This window comes from Cynocephalus volans, chromosome 12 (genome assembly GCF_027409185.1).
Source record: "Cynocephalus volans isolate mCynVol1 chromosome 12, mCynVol1.pri, whole genome shotgun sequence".
In the NCBI taxonomy this organism is placed as follows: Eukaryota; Metazoa; Chordata; class Mammalia; order Dermoptera; family Cynocephalidae; genus Cynocephalus; species Cynocephalus volans.
The window spans coordinates 106,828,546-106,846,923 of NC_084471.1; the positions used below are offsets into that span (position 1 = coordinate 106,828,546).

At 41.2% G+C, this 18,378-nt stretch overlaps 1 protein-coding gene across 2 annotated transcripts; it reads left to right on the forward strand.

Moving 5' to 3' along the window:
• The first annotated feature begins 1,549 nt into the window (after positions 1 to 1,549).
• Positions 1,550 to 16,595, forward strand: NECAP1 (NECAP endocytosis associated 1). Of its 2 annotated transcripts, XM_063075505.1 has the most exons (9): positions 1,557 to 1,645; positions 5,527 to 5,699; positions 9,871 to 9,971; positions 10,130 to 10,234; positions 10,921 to 11,002; positions 11,989 to 12,097; positions 12,196 to 12,379; positions 13,937 to 14,039; positions 14,934 to 16,595. In XM_063075505.1, the coding sequence occupies exons 2-9, from the start codon at positions 5,680 to 5,682 to the stop codon at positions 14,980 to 14,982; spliced, it is 753 nt and encodes a 250-aa protein (XP_062931575.1). In that variant the 5' UTR covers positions 1,557 to 1,645; positions 5,527 to 5,679; the 3' UTR covers positions 14,983 to 16,595. The 2 variants fall into 2 exon arrangements, with proteins under 2 accessions (XP_062931574.1, XP_062931575.1); XM_063075504.1 differs by lacking the exon at positions 5,527 to 5,699 and having other exon boundaries at positions 1,550 to 1,645.
• Positions 16,596 to 18,378: the final 1,783 nt, after the last annotated feature.

Genomic DNA, 18,378 nt, shown 5'->3' on the forward strand with positions numbered 1-18,378 from the left:
AATAGGCCACTTTCCTGTCTTTATTTCCCTTTTTACATATACTCAGTATACTCATACACTTTCTCTTTTTACATATATCCTCTTTATAAAATCTTAAAAAGTGGAGAAGTATAGAGAGTAGAAAATAAGTTTCTTTCCCCCCTCAGCCGTGCACTGACATACACACATGTAAAATTTTAGTGTTTTGACACAATTGATAATGCTATTTGTATTTTTCGTAGTTGGCTGTTTTCTTAAACCTTGTATTTCTATGTCCTCAAATTACTATACATATATGAGGGTACTTCAAAAAGTTCGTGGGGAAATAGAACCAAAAGAATCTTTCTGCAAACCTTCTAAAGTACCCTTGAATATCTTTACCTCTAACTAGTAGTACAAAGTATTCCACAGTAACGGATATGCCATTAACAATTTCCTATTAACAGACGTTCATGTTGTTTCCATATTTTTCATTGTTACAAACAACGCTGTAATAAACATTGTACATTTTTCGTGTGTGCATATAAGGATCTCTTTAAAATACTTATTAGTGGAATTGCTAAATTGAAGGTTCCGTACAATCAATATTTTGATTATTTCTGCTAAATTTCCTTTCAGAAATGGTGCACCAATTTACATTCTTGTCAGCAGTAACTCTCCACATTCTTGCCAGGGATAGATGTCATCATTCACTTTGAATTTTAAGATGTCACTGTCCAAGGTAGGTAAATTAAAGGCAGGTTTTCACTCAGTCACTATAACGAAGTGATGAAGGCTGCTGCTGTTCCAGCCAGACAGGCCAGGGCTGCTATCTCCGTGTTGCCACTTGCTGCCTGCGCTGATTAAATCAATTTCAAGTTACAGTGTTGAGGTAAGTTTACGTATTTATGGAGGGAGTTCTCTACGGTTTAACATCATAATAGACCTGGGAGCAAATATCCTCCATTAGACAGTTCATAACGCTTCCTGAATTTGTCAGGAATTGGGTTGAGGCCATTGAGTTTATTTAACAGGGACACAGTTCCAAAAAGATGATCGAATAGACGCTGAAAGTGAGGCAAAATATTTCAACAGGTACCGTTCTGTAAAATCCGAGATAAAGAGGTGCTGTCAGGCAATATATCAGTCTGGGCATTTTTAAGGTTTAGACTCCGGAGGGTTAAAGCAGCAGTGTCCACGACTGGATTATACACTTCCTGTAGGTCCCCAATTTGGGATTCCTGATGGGCGGATACCTCTTTCTGCCAGGCAACTAATGGTAAGAAGCGGCTCTTGGAAAAAAATCTATGGCACTTCCTCAGCACCCCTCCAGGGCAGAGATTTCCACAACTTGAGTCACGCACTGGGAGGGCATCTTTGCCACTACCCAAGATGGTGGGCCGTGCAGCTTCATCGTTTCCAGGTTTCAATATGGCTCCCCTACCCGCGCCCCGAAGAGGTTAACGTCAAGAACGAAGCCGAACTCGCGCGGAAGCGGCGCAGCGGAAGTTGTCACGCATCGCCACTTCCCTCCCCCACGTCCCGCCCCCGGCCTTATCCCCGCCCCCGGTGGCGCGGAGAGCGGAGCCAAGATGGCGGCCGAGTCGGAGTACGAGTCTGTGCTGTGTGTGAAGCCGGACGTCAGCGTCTACCGGATCCCGCCCCGGGCCTCCAACCGCGGTTACAGGTACTACTCTCGTGGCACTGCCGCACACGCGTACCCCGTCAGGGATGACAGTTTCCTCCTTGGCACGCTGCCCGTCCCCGCCACTGTCACCTCTGGGTTTGTCACCTTGTTAGTTTCCCCACCTGGGTTGTCATCTCCCGGTCATCCTGCTCTACTGCCACCTGGACTGTTACCGTCCTTGTTTCCGCCGTTTAAAAAATTTTTTTTAAATCTAATTACCATCCTGCATCAGCCTATCCCTCTTCCCCCGTATCCCTCTGGGACATCCATCTGCTCCCCGTCATCCACATCCAGCCGTGCCTGCTCCAACACCAGCCCTCTCCGTTCGCTCTTTCCTACGTCCTTCAGCTTGTCATCCTCTTCCTCTCTCACATGCATTTCCAATACCCCGTGCATGCTTGTGGGTAATCACTGCATTGCTGGCCACTCTCTGGGTGATCTAATGTATCTTTTGTACTGTTGTCACCAAATATCATCATCTACCACTCGGTTTTTCTTTCAGTTGTTTTGACAGGTTTTCCAATAGTTGTCTGTTTTGTTCCTTTTCATTATGTATTTTTTATGAATATGTAATATTTTCTGTCTTCCTTCCCTCCCTCCCCTCTTAACCTCTTCTATAGCTTTTCCCTCCAGAGTTAACACAGCAGTTCTCTGTTAATGCCTTGCTCCACCTTGTAATCCAATGACTGTGAGGGTCTGAGGATGCTGTAGAATGTTATGTAGTTGGAAGAGAATTCACTGGGTTATGTGTTAAAAAAATATGAGTATGAGCCCTGGCTATTTAATAGCACTGTAATTTGGGGGCAAATCGCTTAACTTCTCCAGCCCTCAGTTTTCTCATCTGTAAAACAGAAAAAAAAAGTTAATGATAAATAGAAAAAAAAAAGTTAATGATTATAACGTTTGCTCTTATGTACCTCACAGCGATTTTTGGAGGATAAAATGAAATCATATAATGGATGTGAAAGAATGTAGGTGTATTAGTCCATTTCTTTTGCCTATAACAAAATACCTGGAACTGAGTAATTTATAAGAAAATGAAATTTACAGCTTGCCATTTCAGAGGCTAAGTCCAAAGTCCAGGGAACACATCTGGTGAGGATCTTCCTCAGCATTAAAGCAGGGGTCTCACATGGCAGAACTGTGGAGCAGAGAAAGAGACTCTCACGTGCTTTCCCTTTAAAGCCCTCAGAGGCACACCCCTGACCACCATTATCAATCCATTCACTATGGCATGGTCCTACAATCTAATCACCTCTTCAAGGCCACACCTTTCAATTACCGTAATAGGATTTCCCACTCTCCCAGCAGTCATAGTGGGGGCCAAGTTTCCAATACCTGGAAATTTGGGGGACACAACTTAAGGTTCAACGAGTTTTGGAGGGCATTCAATCCATAGCATTCTGCCCCTGGCCCCCCAAAACTCATGTCCTTTTCCCATACAAATACATTCAAAGACCTCGAAGTCTTAACTTGTTTCAACTCAAAGGTCCAAAGTCCCATCTGTGAAAACAAAACAAGTTATCTATTGCCAGGGTACAATGGTGGGACAAACACAGGGTACACATTCCTGTTCAAAAAGGGAGAAATAGGGGCCGGCCCGTGGCTCACTCGGTAGAGTGCGGTGTTGATAACACCAAGGCCCCGGGTTCGGATCCCACATACAGATGGCCGGTTCGCTCACTGGCTGAGCGTGGTGCTGACAACACCAAGTCAAGGGTTAAGATCCCCTTACCGGTCATCTTTAAAAAACAAAACAAAACAAAAAAAAAACAAAAAGGGAGAAATAGGCCAAAAGAATGGAGAAACAGGCCTTAAGTCTGAAACCCAGCAGGGCAGGAATTAAATCTTAAGGCTGGTGAATCATGTATCTTGAGGCCACGTTCCCTGCATGCTGGTGCAGTTATTGGACCTCTGAGTCCTCAGGCAACTCTGCTTCTGTGGCTTTTATGGTTTCAAGCAATGCTTTAGCTCTCACAGGCTGGTGTTGTACCCTGGTAGCTCCATAATTCTGGGGTCTCCATGGCGATTCTGCTCTCAGGGCTCCAGAAGGCATTGTGTTGGTGGGTTTTCTCTGCTGCAACTCTGACCCTGTGTTTCCACTCAGTATTGCTCTAGTGAAGGCTCTATGTGGTGAGTCTGCCCCTGAAACAGATCTCTTTCTGGACTCCCAGGCTTTTCCATACATCCGTTGAAATTGGACTTTGCGGGCAGACCCCGTGGCTCACTAAGGAGAGTGCGGCGCTGGTAGCGCCGAGGCCGCGGGTTCGGATCCTATATAGGGATGGCCCGTGTGCACACTGGCTGAGCGCGGTGCGGACGACACCAAGCCAAGGGTTACAATCCCCTTACGGGTCACAAAAAAGAAAAAAAAAAAAAGAAATTGGACTTTGCTAAGGTGTCTGTCTGGCTTATATATTCTAAAACTGTGGGTGCAGCCATACCTGGGGACAATTTAGGCACACCTGCAGCAGCCAAATCAACTGGGGTGCTGGTATGGGGAGCAGCATCCTGAGGTGGCCCTGGGCAGTAAGCCGAGGAGAGTGCCTTGGGCTTGTTCCCCAAGACTTTTCTGTCTCCCTAGGTCTCTGGGCCTGTAATGGAAAGTGAAGCCTCCAAGGTATCTGAAATGCCTTCAAGGTCTTTTTTCTCTTCTCTTGTGAATCCCTTTCTTCTACACTAATTTCCTTAGCCAGTGGTCATACACCATTGAATTTTTCTCCTAAAAATGCTCTCTGCTTCTTTACCACATGGATAGCCTGCACATTTTCCAAATCATTACACTGTGCTTTCCTTTTAGTTATAAATTCTGGCTTTCTGTCATGCCTTTGCCACTGTAAATCAGCATAAGCTGTTATAAGTAGCCATTCAGCTTCCTGAATATTTTGCTGCTTTGAAATTTCTTCCACCGAATACTCTGGTTCACAACTCTTAAGTTCCAACTTCCACAAAGTCCTAGGGCATGGACACAATGCAGCCAAGTTCCTTGCCAGTTCATAGCAGGGGTGATCTTTGCCCCAGTTTCCTAAAAGCTCCTTCTCATTTACATCTGAGATCTTCTCAGAATGGCTTTTACTGTCCATATTTCTATCAGCATTCTGCTCACCATCACTTAACCAATCTCTAAGAAGTTCCAAACTTTCCCTGGTTTTCTTGTCTTCTAAACTCCCACCAGCAGCTAGGTTTTTTTTAGCCTGCTCCTTCAAATTCCTCCAGCCTCTCCTCAACACCCTGTTCCAAAGCCAGTTCCACATTTTCAAGTATTTGTTATAAGCAACTCCACACTTATCTGGTACCAATTTTCTTTATTAGTCTGTTTCTATTGCTCATTACAAAATAGTTGGAATTGGGTGATTTGTAAGAAAAGAAAATTTATTGCTTACAGTTTCTGAGGCTGGGAAGTCCAAAGTTCAGGGAACACATCTGGTGAAGGTCTACTTTGGTAGTGGCTTTACAACAATGCAGGAATCTCGCATGGCAGAAAATGGTGGAGCAGAGAGAGAGTGCTCTTCTTTTAAAGCACTCAGAACCACTCCCTTGAGCATGTTATTAATCCATTCATTATGGCATGGTCCTACAATCTCATCAAGGCCCCACCTTTTAATTATTATAATAGGATTTCCCACCCTCTTAACACTGTTACAATGGGGGCTACATTTCTAATATCTAGAGCTTTGGGGGACATAATTCAAGCTTCAGTAAGTTTGGGGGGGGGGCATTCAACCCACAACAGTAGGAAACACTAAAGTAGTTATAAATTTAAGATGCTGTTCTTATTCTTCTCTCTGATCCACATCATCGTGGTTTCCCTCTGGCATTTATCATTACCTTGGCTGAAAAGTGATCCTGTCCTTATGTCCATTATTTTGCTTCCTTACCAGAGGTTCATTCATCCTGCATCAATATCTTTGTGCTTGCTGACCTGTGCACTGGATCCTGTGTGGTCTGCCTTTTGGCAAAGAGGTAGTTCTACTTCCTAGAAGCTTTCGATCAGACCCCAAATTGACCATGAATAGGAATCAACATGCCTTTTGATGGCAGTCACAGGTACTGTGTAAGTATGACTCACCTTAGACATCACCTTCTTTGGGAAGCCCTGCCTGGCCCTTGCATTCTGGCTTAGGTGTGCTCTTTATGTGCTTCTGTAGTATCCTATGCTTGTCTTCATTACAGTGCTCTTCATTCTCTACTTTAATAGATTGTTTCATCTCCTCTTTCTCCAGACTAGACTATGAACAACTCAAGGTCTTCTTAAATTTTGTATTTCCGGGGTCTAGCACAGTGTCTGGCACTGTGTAAATGTTGAGTGAGAGAAGAAATTCGTAAATTACACAGATAAACCTAATCACATAAGTTAACATTGACTGAACTGTTAAATAAGGTAAAATAGCTTATGACTTCTAACTTTAGGAATTAAGACTTCCTAACGATATGATACACTTTGAAGTGGGGTTCTATGAGGGTACTTCAAAAAGTCCATGGAAATATTCATTTTTTAAAAAATTCTGCTTTTCCATGAACTTTTTGAAGTACCCGTGTATTCTTTTTTTTTTCACTTCAAGCTGTTTTAAACACCTCCCCTCTCTTATTCATCTGCGTTCTCTACTTTCACTTCCTAGTTTATCCACAGCTTTTGTCTTTGTATCAGTTAACTGCACTGAGCCATCAAAGCAATTTCTTAATTTTCCTCTTTTCTCCAGTATCCTTCTGTGTTTTCTATGCTTATTACTGACATTTCTTATCCTCAAAGAGGAATTTTATCATCAGCTACTCTTTCAGTATAGTGAGTGAAGAGAGCAGAGCTAAGTTTGAATTGTGACTCTTCATTTATTTGCTGGGTTATCTTTGGCAAATCACTTAACTCTTTTGAACTTTAGTTTCTTCATCTTTAAAAATGGATACAACAATACTTACCTTGCAAGATCCTCTCACTTAATTTTCACAAGAAGAGTCATAATACCTGGCACAGAATAGATACTTGATAAATGTTACTTTTCTGACTTTTTGTCTGCATAATCTTTCTTGTTTACCTGAACCCGTTTTACATTATGAGTGTAATTTATTCCCTAGGCTGCCATTAGAGGACAAACTGGGCTTTTTAGCTAGCAGGAGGAATCCTTCCTTTGAGTGACTAATAAGATCAAAGGACAAAAAAAAAAAAAAAAAAAAAAAAATCAAAGGGAATAAATGGTTTTGATTCACCTGGTATAAACTGTACTTCTCAGACTTTCAATGAGCAGTCTTTTGGACTAAGAAGGAAAATGTAGGTTGATGAGAAACTTATAAATGAGTAAAAAATGGTTTTCCAACCTATAAAACTGTTTTTTAAAAAATTCATCACTACCCTCCTCTCCTAGCTAAATCTATATTAAACTCTATAGTGTGTTTTAATGTAATGAAAAGAATACTAGACTTGGAAGTTAGACATTATTATTTACTGAGTTATTCTTTTCTTCATTTAGAGGGGGAGAGAAAGAGGTATGATAGGCTTTTTGTGCCTATTCCATATGGCTGCTGTAAGCATTCAATAAAATATGCATGTAGAATGTCACTGAGAATCATAATAATGATTTGTATATAAGTTTTACTGCTAATTTAGGGTATTGTCAGAAGACCAGCAAAACCAAGAGTTCTTTAGGCTAGATCTTTGGGGAGGAGAGGAACTAAGGCCCAAGGCTGAGAGAAACTGTTGCCGTGAATATCCATTCACTTACTGATAATTTGTTAAATATTGGACACTAGATACATAAGATAAATAAGACAAAGAACCTGTGCAAAGAAACGCACCTAGTAGGCTTTTTCCTGTTTGTGGTATGACTAGAATAATAAATAAATAACAACTCATTTCAAAAAATTTAATAGATATTGCTGTGGATTGATTGAATTGTGTCCCCCAAAGTTCAGATATTAGAAGTTTATCCTATTATGGTAATTAAAAGGTGGGGCCTCGAAGAGGTGATCAGATGGTGGGACCATGCTGTAGTGAATGGATTAATAATGGTGGTCAGGGGCCTAGTTCTGAGGGCATTAAAAGGAGAGCCTGTGAGAGTTTCTCTGTCTGTGCTCTGCCATTTTCTGCCATGTGAGACCCCTGGGTCACTGTTACCAGTCCCAAGTCCTTCCCCAGATGTGTTTCCTGGGCTTTGGACTTCCCAGCCTCAGAAACTGTAAGCAATAAATATTGTTTCCTTATAAATCACCTGTTCCCAGTATTTTTGTTACAAGCGACAGAAATGGACTAAGACAGATGGAGACCTTTAGAGTGCTCTCATCTGGATTAGATTCTGGTTCTTGAGGATCTTTGAGGACAGGGCATTAAGAGGGAAAAGAATGACAAGGATTTGTCTAACAGGTCCTGTTCAAACCCTGTGCTAATTTTAAAGTTCACTTTCTGCCTTTCAGCCTTTTGCTCACCACTTTATTAAACTCATTCTCGTTCAGATATACCGTATTGTTATTCTTCTAGCCTGCAAGCAGTAGTCTCTGGGTTCCTAAGGGATGAGTTATTCATAATTTTTACTTTACTCTCCCTCTTCCACACTCCCAGCAAAGAAAATTACAAATGCAATGTTTTGTAAAATTGGTCATAAATAATAGCTTAGATTTCATTCAAGTTCATTTATAACACAGTTTATAAATAGTCATTGTTTTCCAATGTTTTCAGGGACATTTGTATCTCCAGCTCAGATGTCTTTCGTGAACTCCAATCTCATCTATTCAATTGCCTACTCTATATCTTCTCTTGAAAATCTAACAGACATCTCAAACTCAGCATACCCAAAACTGAACCCCCTGATCTTTCTTCCCAGACATGTTCCACTTGTAGCCTTCCTCATCTCAATTATTGGTAACTCCTTTGCTCAGGCTAAAAACCTTGGAGTCATCCTTGACTTTCCTTTTTCTCTTGTACCCCACATCCAATGCATTAAAAAATCCTGCTACCTTTACCTTAAATATATCCAAAATCTAGCCACTTCTCTACTGTTTCTTCTATTACAGATTTCTGTAATAGTCTCTTAACTAATCCTCCTGCTTTGGCCCTCAACATCTCTTCTCCATACATCAGACAAAATAATCCTTTTAAAATGTAAGGGAGCTCATATCACATGTCTGCATAAAACTTGTAATGGCTCCTCTTTCACTCAGAGTAAAAGCCAAAGTTCTTACAATGGCCTGAAAGGCCCTACATGATCTGGTACTCTGTTACCTCTCCTACCTTGTCTCCTGCTCTGTTCTAACCACAGTGGCTTCCCTGCTGCCCTCCAAAACATACCAGGCATGCTCCCACCTCAGCACCTTGCACTAGCTGCTCCCTGTGCTAGAGTGCTCCCCTCCGTCCCCGCCCCACCATCTGCCTGGGTTACCCTCTCACTTGCTTCACGTTTTTGCTCACATTCCACCTTCTTAATGAGGCCTACCCTGACCACCCTCTTGAATGCTACAACCTGTTCACACTCCCACTACCCTCCCAATCTTCCTTATCTGCCTGACATTTTCTTTTTACCTGAGAACTTATCATCTTCTGGGGCTGGCTGGTTAGCTGAGTTGGTCAGAGCGTGGTGTTATAACACAAAGGTCACAGGTTTGGATCCCTGTACTGGCCAGCTGCTAACAAATCAGAACTTATCACCTTCTGAGATTCTAATTAAGTTATTTATTATGTTTCTTTTTTATTGTCTATCTTCTATTAGAATGTAAGCCTCATGAGGGCAGGAATCTTTGTATGCTTTGCTATTATATCCCAAGCACCTAGAATAGTGCCTGTGACTCTGTAAATATTAGTTGAATTCAATGAAAGATAGTAATATGTGTAGAGAGTTTGGGAAGTGATTTACCCAGGATATTTCATTTAGTAGACTTTGTTATTACCTGATAGTAAAGCAGTGTTATATAGAATATCATTGCAGTATGAAAACAGCATCATTATGAGAAATTTTATTTTTTTTTAATTACTTTTACTTCGTACTTTTACATGTTTTTATTGATGCTTATTATACTCCAAAATCCTCAAACAGTAACATTGTCTTTTACTTGCGTTGGACTATATTTCACATGAAGCATCTGTACAGAGGAGATCATCAGTTAGTCTTCCTGATTATTTTATAGGTAGAAAGAATTGGCAATCCAGGACAGGGAAATAGAAATACAGCAAATGATTCTGAGTAGGCTTTAGTTTATTAAAGACAAGCACCTGAGGCCTGAGGCTTCCTATTTTCCTATCATAGGGCATCTGACTGGAAATTAGACCAGCCTGATTGGACTGGTCGCCTCCGAATCACTTCAAAAGGGAAGATTGCCTACATCAAACTCGAGGACAAGGTATCAGGTAAGCTGTTCCACTTGACCTTCTGACATATTAAGGATATTGGTTTGGTGTGCTTTTATAAGTACCTTCAAGTTGGGAGCTGGAGTGAAAATACTAGTTAATTGGAGTTCTAGATTTTTGCTTCCTTTCCTCAAAGGATTCTTTTTCTTATCTGTTAGGAGAGCTCTTTGCTCAGGCACCAGTAGAACAATATCCTGGTATTGCTGTGGAGACAGTAACAGATTCCAGCCGCTACTTTGTAATCCGGATCCAGGATGGTACTGGTAAGGGATCTGGGATTTTGAATGGAAAGAGGTTAGGAAAATAGTCAGTGCACTTCAGTGAAAGTGTGTCCTGACATTTATCTTACCTCAGTTTACTAGTTTTTTTCTTCCCCTTTTCCCAGAGTTACTGTAGTTGCTGGAGGAGAAGGATTAACATGTTATTTGTAATAGATACAAACACAAGTTCAAGACGTGGTAATTCAGAGGTAGAATTAAATAAATCAAAATGCATATCTAACAAAAGAATTAACGCATTTTTCCCATTTATTGTTTGCGGTGGTTTTTGGTGGGATTATCTTGAATTATCTATGTGTAGGGCAATAATTCTCAATTTTTTCTCCTTGGTCTACAACAGAAGTTGCCAAACAAAGACAGAGAGTAAATATTTTAGGTTTTGTAGGTCAAATGGTCTCTGTTGCAACTACTCAGTTTTGCTGTTGTAGTGTGAAAGCAGTCACGGAAGATATATAAACAAATTGATTGGCTATGTTCCAATAAAACTTATTTACAAAACAAGCTAGGACAGGGTTTGGCCCATGGGCCATATGTAGTTTGCTGACTCCTAGTCTGTAACAGAATGTTTCACAATTACACACTTTGTCTAGTTGAGGCAGCTGCTGTGTTTTCACTGGGCAGACTCGGTTGTGGGGACACTTCCGATTCTGAGTATCCTCTCTTTTTCGCAGGGCGTAGTGCCTTCATTGGCATTGGCTTCACAGACCGGGGAGACGCCTTTGACTTTAATGTCTCGTTGCAGGATCACTTCAAGTGAGTGAAGTTTGTCCTTAGTTACCAGGTTAAATGGTCGTGGGAATGCTGTGTCTCAGTTGAATGGGCACTGTCTCTTTTACCTCCTGATTTCTTTATTTTGTAAACTAGTTCATTATGAATATAAATCTCTCTATTCACTTTTGTTTCCTTACGTTATCTTTGTATCTATTCTATGTTTCCTTGTAGCCTGGAATGTGTTTTAGATCCCTTACACAATGGTTTGAGATGATGCTTTTGTTTATGCCTCTGGGGAATTTGCCCTTGCTTTTAGGTAGTAGAGGAAGGTGTACAGTAACAGCAGGGCTGTATGTGAGGCATGTGGTGAGTTATGTGCCAGTTGTTACCTTATGTAGCTGATGTATTTTGTGCCTATCGCAACATTTCTTCAGCCCACCCGATTTCCATGCTCTGTGGTGGGTAGCACCTCATGTACCGGCAGCTACTTGCCTCGAGGGCAGGCAAACTTCTGCTTTTCTGCCTCCAGAGTCTGAAGTTGTGGCAGGCCACTCAGCACAGGGGTGTAATCTGGAAGGACTAAGGAGCAACATTTCCTCAGGGGTGGCCCTCAACCATGGGGGATGGAAATTGGTGGCTAAATGCCCTCCTCTTGGACGAGACAAGTCTAATATACTTTCTTTATGGTTCCTCAGACTGTCCTCATTGGGATCGAACGCCAGTTGCCTTCTTTCTTGACTTTTCTGCCTTTCCTTTTTTACCGTTTTTTTGTTTTTTGGTGGCTGTCTGGTACAGGGATCAAACCCTGGACCTTGGTATTATCAGGACCACGCTCTAACCAACTGAGCTAATTGGACAGCCCGATTTCTTACTCTTTGGCAGCTGGCTGGTACCTTTTTTTATTCTTTGTGGTATCTCACTCTGCTTTCTAGAATCCCATTTCACATAAACTAAATACACCCAGATTTGTGTGTCAGACTCTGCTTTCAGGGAATCCCAAATTAAGATAACTTAATATTTTCCTGAAGGTGGGTGAAGCAGGAATCTGAGATTTCCAAAGAATCTCAGGAAATGGATACTCGTCCCAAGTTGGATCTGGGCTTCAAGGAAGGACAGACCATCAAGCTGAGTATTGGGGTGAGTATGGTTTTTAAAAATGGTGTTTTCCTGTGCTTCTATAAGCCTGTGACCTCTCTCTTTCTCTCGCTCTCCCTCTTTTTTTTTTTCTTTTGTAGAACATTACATCCAAGAAGGGAGGTGCTTCTAAGCCCAGGACTTCAGGGGCTGGGGGCCTGAGCTTACTCCCACCCCCGCCGGGAGGCAAAGTCACTGTACCACCACTGTCCTCCTCAGTTGCCATCAGCAATCACGTCACACCTCCACCCATTCCAAAATCTAGCCATGGAGGCAGTGATGCAGGTAAATCTAGTACTTCTGACTTTGAGAAATCATATCTTATGTTTTAATTGGGAAACACCTGTTTGCCACAGAGAGAGTAGATGTTTTTGGTATGAAATGGCTCTTGGTACTGACTGACAGGATGATTCTGGCAGCCTCTGGCAGGGGATCGGTGCTTTTCTGGTAAACTGAGAGTCATGGAATCTGGTAAGTTCTTTGGCAGAAAATATGTGGTTATTAGACTGTTTCTTTCATTCTTCCTTGGTTGGATGCTAGTAGGCTTGTGAATCAGATGAACCAAGATTTCATTTATGGCTCTGCTACTTTGTTTGAATGTCCTTGGTGAATATTACTTAAGTTCTTTGAGTCTCAATTTCCTTATCTGCAAAATGGAGATGTATAACTGCCCCAGGATTGTGAGGGTTAAATGATGTGACAGCACCTACTGCATACTTTGGACTTAGCAGCTGTCCAGTAAGTGTTATTTCTTAATCCTTTCCGTTTCTTCACAAGAGCAGTTGGGAGAAAAGAAGACATCTCGGTCTGTGCACATTCTCCCTTACTGTCTGGAGGGGAACAAGAATAGATAGAGTTATACCTTCTTATTTGAAAAATGAGAACTTCAGAACTCAAGAAGGAATTTTCCTAAGATTAGAGAATCAGGTATTAGAATCTGAGAGTTTTAACTTAATGTATTGGACAGTGCTGACCTTTTGTCAAATTGATTATTAAGGGTAAGCTTTCTCTTTTTTGAATTTTTGAGGTGAAAGTGTTATAGCTTTCTTTTTTTGGTAACTATTGCCAGAAGGCATTGGGAATTGTACCTAAGATTTTATTTTTTGACTTTTTAAAATTAAACTTTTTATTTTGATGTACTTGTAGATTCACATGCAGTTATAAGAAATAATACAAAGAGATCTTGTTTTACCCAGTTTCTGTCGATGGTAACACCTTGTAACAATATAGTCAAATAACACAACCGGGAAATTGACATTGATGCCATCTTCCAATCTTATTCATATTTCACAAGTTTTATGTGTTTTTGTTTGTGGTATGTGTATTTAGTTCCATGCAGTTTTATCAGGTACAGGTTTGTGGATCCATCATCATGGTCAGGCTGCAGAACAGTTCTGTCACTACAAGGATCTCTCACGTCACCCTTTTGTAATCATACCCCTCTCCTTCCCTGCCTTCCATCCCCCTTGGCAGTCACTAATCTGTTTTTTATCTCTATAATATTGTCATGTCAGGAATGTTATATAAATGGAATCATACAATATATAACTTTTTGGGATTGGCTTTTTCTGCTCAGCATAATTTCCTTGAGATTCATCCAAGTTGTGTTATCAATAGTTTGTTCCTTTTTATTGCTGAGTAGTATTTCATGCTATGTATGTACCACATCATGTTTAACCATCACTCACAGAAGGACATCTGGGTTGTTTCCAGTTTTTGGCTATTAACAAATAAAGCTGCTGTGTGACATCTGTGTGCAGGTTTCTGTGTGAACATACATTTTCATTTCCAAGATTTTTATTGTTTCCCCTTTTCTTTTTTCTTCTCCTACCTTGTGTTCAGATATCCTTTTAGATTTGGATTCTCCTGCTCCTATCACGACACCAGCACCAGCCCCAATTTCTGCAAGCAATGACTTGTGGGGAGACTTTAGCACTGCATCCAGGTAATGGGCATAGTGAAGCCAGCATACTCTTAATCAGGGTGTAGAAGATATGCACAGTCAAATGAAATCTTTTATCTGGGAAAGGAGGGGATTTTCAGGTTATCTAGAGGTGTGTGTGTGTGTGGTGTGTGTGTGTGTGTGTGTGTGTGTGTGTGTGTGTGTGTGTGTGTGTGTGTGTGTGTGTGTGTGTGTGTGTGTGTGTGTGTGTGTTTCTGGTAAGGGGATCGTAGGCCCACACTGAGAGGTGTGTGTGTGTGTGGTGTGTGTGTGTGTGTGTGTGTGTGTGTGTGTGTGTGTGTGTGTGTGTGTGTGTGTGTGTGTGTGTGTGTGTGTGTGTGTTTCTGGTAAGGGGATCGTAGGCCCACACTGCACTCAGCCAGTGAGCGCACCGGCCATCCCTATGTAGGATCTGAACTTGCGGCCTCGGCGCTCCTAGCGCCGCACTCTCCCGAGTGAGCCATGGGGTCGGCCCTTATATAGAGTCTTTTATAGGTGTTCTAGAGAAGGAAGTACAGGAGTGCTGGGGATGGTGGGACAAGAAAGCTGCAGAATGAGGTTTGAGTGGGATATTTCAGGCCTTGGTAAGTGGAATTTCTGTGAAGTGTGGTTTCAGAAATTCCAAGCAGGGGCTGGCCCCGTGGCTCACTTGGGAGAGTGTGGAGCTGCTAGCGCTGTGGCTGTGGGTTCGGATCCTATATAGAGATGGCCGGTTGGCTCACTGGTTGAGCATGGTGCAGACCACACCATGCTGAGGGTTCCGATCCCCTTACCAGTCAGAAAAAATTAAAAAAAAGAAATTCAAAGCAGCAATTTCTTGGAAACTATTAAATAAAGAATGAAGTATTTATCCTAATATTATGTCTTTGGCTTTCTCTCTGCTCTCCTGTCTTGCAGCTCTGTTCCAAACCAGGCACCACAGCCATCCAACTGGGTCCAGTTCTGAGTAGTATTGGCAGGACACTAAAGACAGATTTGAAGAATAAAAATGACCTTGAGGGCACCAATCTGTAAGGGAAGTTAGGAACCCCTTCCCTCTGCAGAACCAAAATTACTGGACAATCTTTTTTGTAGCTTCCCCATTATATTCAGGCTGGTTTATGTCACTCCCCATGTTGTCACTTGCTGCACAGCCAAGAGAGTATCTGTTATCTCCTGCTCACTACCAAGGCAGGTGAACAGTGGATCTTATCGTGTTTGTGGCTGACTATGCAGAGCTCAAAAGGCCAGTGTCTATTTGAGGGGGAATGACCCCTAATGTCTATGAAACTTTTCTCCATCTTTTAAATTCTTTAGCTAATTTTAGAATCATCTCATTGACTCTTGTGTGCCTCTTTGTGAAGCCCCATTTAGCAATTTCAGGGGAGACAAAAACCTTGAAACTTCCTTCTTCACTAACCCAAGACTTTAAAAATGGATAGGCTGACCTCAGTGTTTACAAGTTCAGAATTTTGATAGGGGTAGGTATGGAGAAAGACCTGTTGCCTGGGTCTCTGCTGTATAGCCTCCTTCAGGCTTTTCCTATTCAGTGAACATCCAGTGTTGAGTGCAGCTCCATCACCCTCTTGTGTGTTTACATGTCTCTTCCTGTGCTAAGAGGGTTGTATTGGTGGCACCTCCACTATTCTCTTATTGAATAGTGCAATGTCTTGACCAGTGGGTGTCTCTGGGATGAAGGAGGTTCAAGAGGCTGTGCTTTCCAAGTTATATTCTATAGAAGTGTTTAATTTCTTGCAGCTCCATCTAGTTGCTGCATTTGAAGCATGACATTAATTTGTGTTTGCCCCATTATTTGGCCTAAAGTTGAAGAGTTTAGAGTTTTTAACCTGATCTGCAGAGCAGAGAGGTTGAAAGCACTTAACTCTTGTTCAGTACCCAAGTTGCCTTTCTGCTTGGGTATCTGGCCCCTTTCCATAAACATTTCTTTTTTAATCCATCTTGCTCTTCAGTAGAAAGTTGCTATTACATATATTGTCATTTGTGAAGGGAGTTGGAGAGTCACAGCTTTATTTGTGTAGGTTTTGCCCAAAAAGCAAGTTGCTCTTTCACCACTCTCCTTTCCCTCTGTCCCGTCATTCCTTTTACAATGCTGTGAAGAGAGTGCCCTTTCTCGGATGAATGGGTACTATCTATTTTGTTTTTTAGTGGGCAGTTTTGAGGATGGAATGGGAAGATAGAACATCTTCCCTTAGCACCTATTTGGACGTGTACACTCTGGCTGAAGGGAGTCCTTATATTTAGTTTCAAAATGTATTCTCTCTCCTGGATTTTCTTCTTAACTCTTTCTAACTTCGGGTCCATTTTTTTTTTTTTTTTCATTGTCTCCCCTTCCAGGCAGCTCTATTTTTGCAGAGCCATGGTAGGACATTTTAAGATTCCAATAGAAAACACTAAAAGGAAAGTATGTGTAATCATTGGTGACTAACTACTGGGAACTTATTTTCTCAGTCTTCCTCCATGTTGTGTTCTTTGTATTCTCAAGATGATAATATATTATGTATTTGAATTGCTGAAAAATTGAAAATGTTTAAGATTATGTATATAAAGCATATGCTGTATTGGTGCAATAATGGTAATTAAAAATATGAAAAAAAGGTGGTGTCTCTTATCTTTTAATTTGCTTATTTGATTACCTTTTTTATTTAATTGACTCAATATAAATGGGTGAGTAGGTAATAAAAGTATATCTATTATTCTTTTTTAAGAAATAGGACTTTTAAGAAGGTAAGACTAGACCTCTGTGCTCATGGTTTTATTAAAAAAAAATTTTTTTTAAAATTATACATGTTCTTAGGGTACAGCTTGTTGTTTCAGTACAAGCATAATATTGTATATGATTGTATGATACAATTAGAATAGTTAGCATGTCTGTCACCTAAACATTTATTTCTTTGTGGTTATAACATTCAAGATCCTCTTTTTTTTTTTTTAAAGATGACCGGTAAGGGGATCTTAACCCTTGACTTGGTGTTGTCAGCACCACACTCTCCCAAGTGAGCCATGGGCCGGCCCTCAAGATCCTCTTTTCTGACTATCTTGAAATATAGAATACAATATTATTAGTTATAGTCACCCTGGAGCACCAGAACTTATTCTTCCAATCTAACTATAATTTTATAACTTTGTACTGGTCTGCCAACCTTTCCCCATCCCACCCTCCTCTTTCTCTGCCTCTGGTAACCACTATTCTACTCTCTTTTTTCCCCTCAATTGACTCATGATAATTATATATATTTATGGAGCATAATATGATATTTGGGTACATTCATACAGTGTGTAATGATCATATCAGGGTGCTTAGTGTGGCCATCATTTCAAGCATTTGTCACCTATTTGTCATTGCCTGCAGTTTCCCTGTATTGCTATAGAACACTAGATCTTATTCTTATCTAAAAAAAGAGACCAAGAAAATCATTCTATTTACTTTAGCATCAAAAAGAGAATGTTTAGGAATAAATTTAACCAAGGAGGTGAAAGACCTATGTTCTAAAAACTGTAAAACATTGATGAAAGAAATTGAAGACACAAATCAATGGAAAGATATCCCATGTTCGTGGATTAGAAGAATTGATACAGTTGACCCTTGAACATTGCAAGGTTTGGGGTGTTGACGCCCCTGTCAGTCACAAATCCATATATAACTTGATTCCCCCAAAACTTAGCTACTAATAGCCAACTGTTGACTGGAAGACTTACCAGTAACATAAACAGTCGATTAAAACATATTTTGTATGTTATATGTATTACATACTGTATTCTTACAATATAGTAAGCTAGAGAAAAGAAAATTCTATTAAGAAAATCATAAAGAAGAGAAAATTGATTTATACTACTGTTCTGTATTTATCGATACCGTAAGTTTAAGTTGTCTGTTTACAGGATTGTCATGCCTGCTGGCCTAGCTGCAGAGTGATGGTTTCACGAATTTCCTTTTTTACAATGGTCTTTACTTCAGATTCATTTATCTTTTTTTAAAAAAATTATTAATTATTAGTGTTGTTTTACATTCAAACATGTTGCAGAGCACTGGGAGGGACAGGTGGGAGGGAGGTACTGAAGCGCAGGTGGAGGTGGGTAGGTGGGGCTGGTCCACAGCCAGCTCCTTCACTGGCCTGCTTGCAGAGGGCAGGGGGTGGAGGGGCATGGCCGAGGCATGTGGACTGCCCCCACTCAGCATTGGGAACCTGGGGGGTTTCCAGCAGTGGCTTGGTTGTCTCCAGGGTAGATGCAGACATCTGAGGAGTGTGGCTGGGGTCCTCAGACCCCCCCAACTCAGAAGGCTGAGGGACTTACTGTGGCGGGTTAGTCATCACCAGGCTGGATGCAGATGATGGGGGAGGGC

Coding starts and splice junctions, on each gene's coding strand:
- NECAP1 (XM_063075504.1), top strand. CDS start 1,551: ATGGCGGCCGAGTCGGAGTACGAGTCTGTGCTGTGTGTGAAGCCGGAC. Junction 11,003..11,988: donor TCGTTGCAGGATCACTTCAA/GTGAGTGAAGTT, acceptor ATTTTCCTGAAG/GTGGGTGAAGCAGGAATCTG. Junction 12,098..12,195: donor CCATCAAGCTGAGTATTGGG/GTGAGTATGGTT, acceptor TTTCTTTTGTAG/AACATTACATCCAAGAAGGG.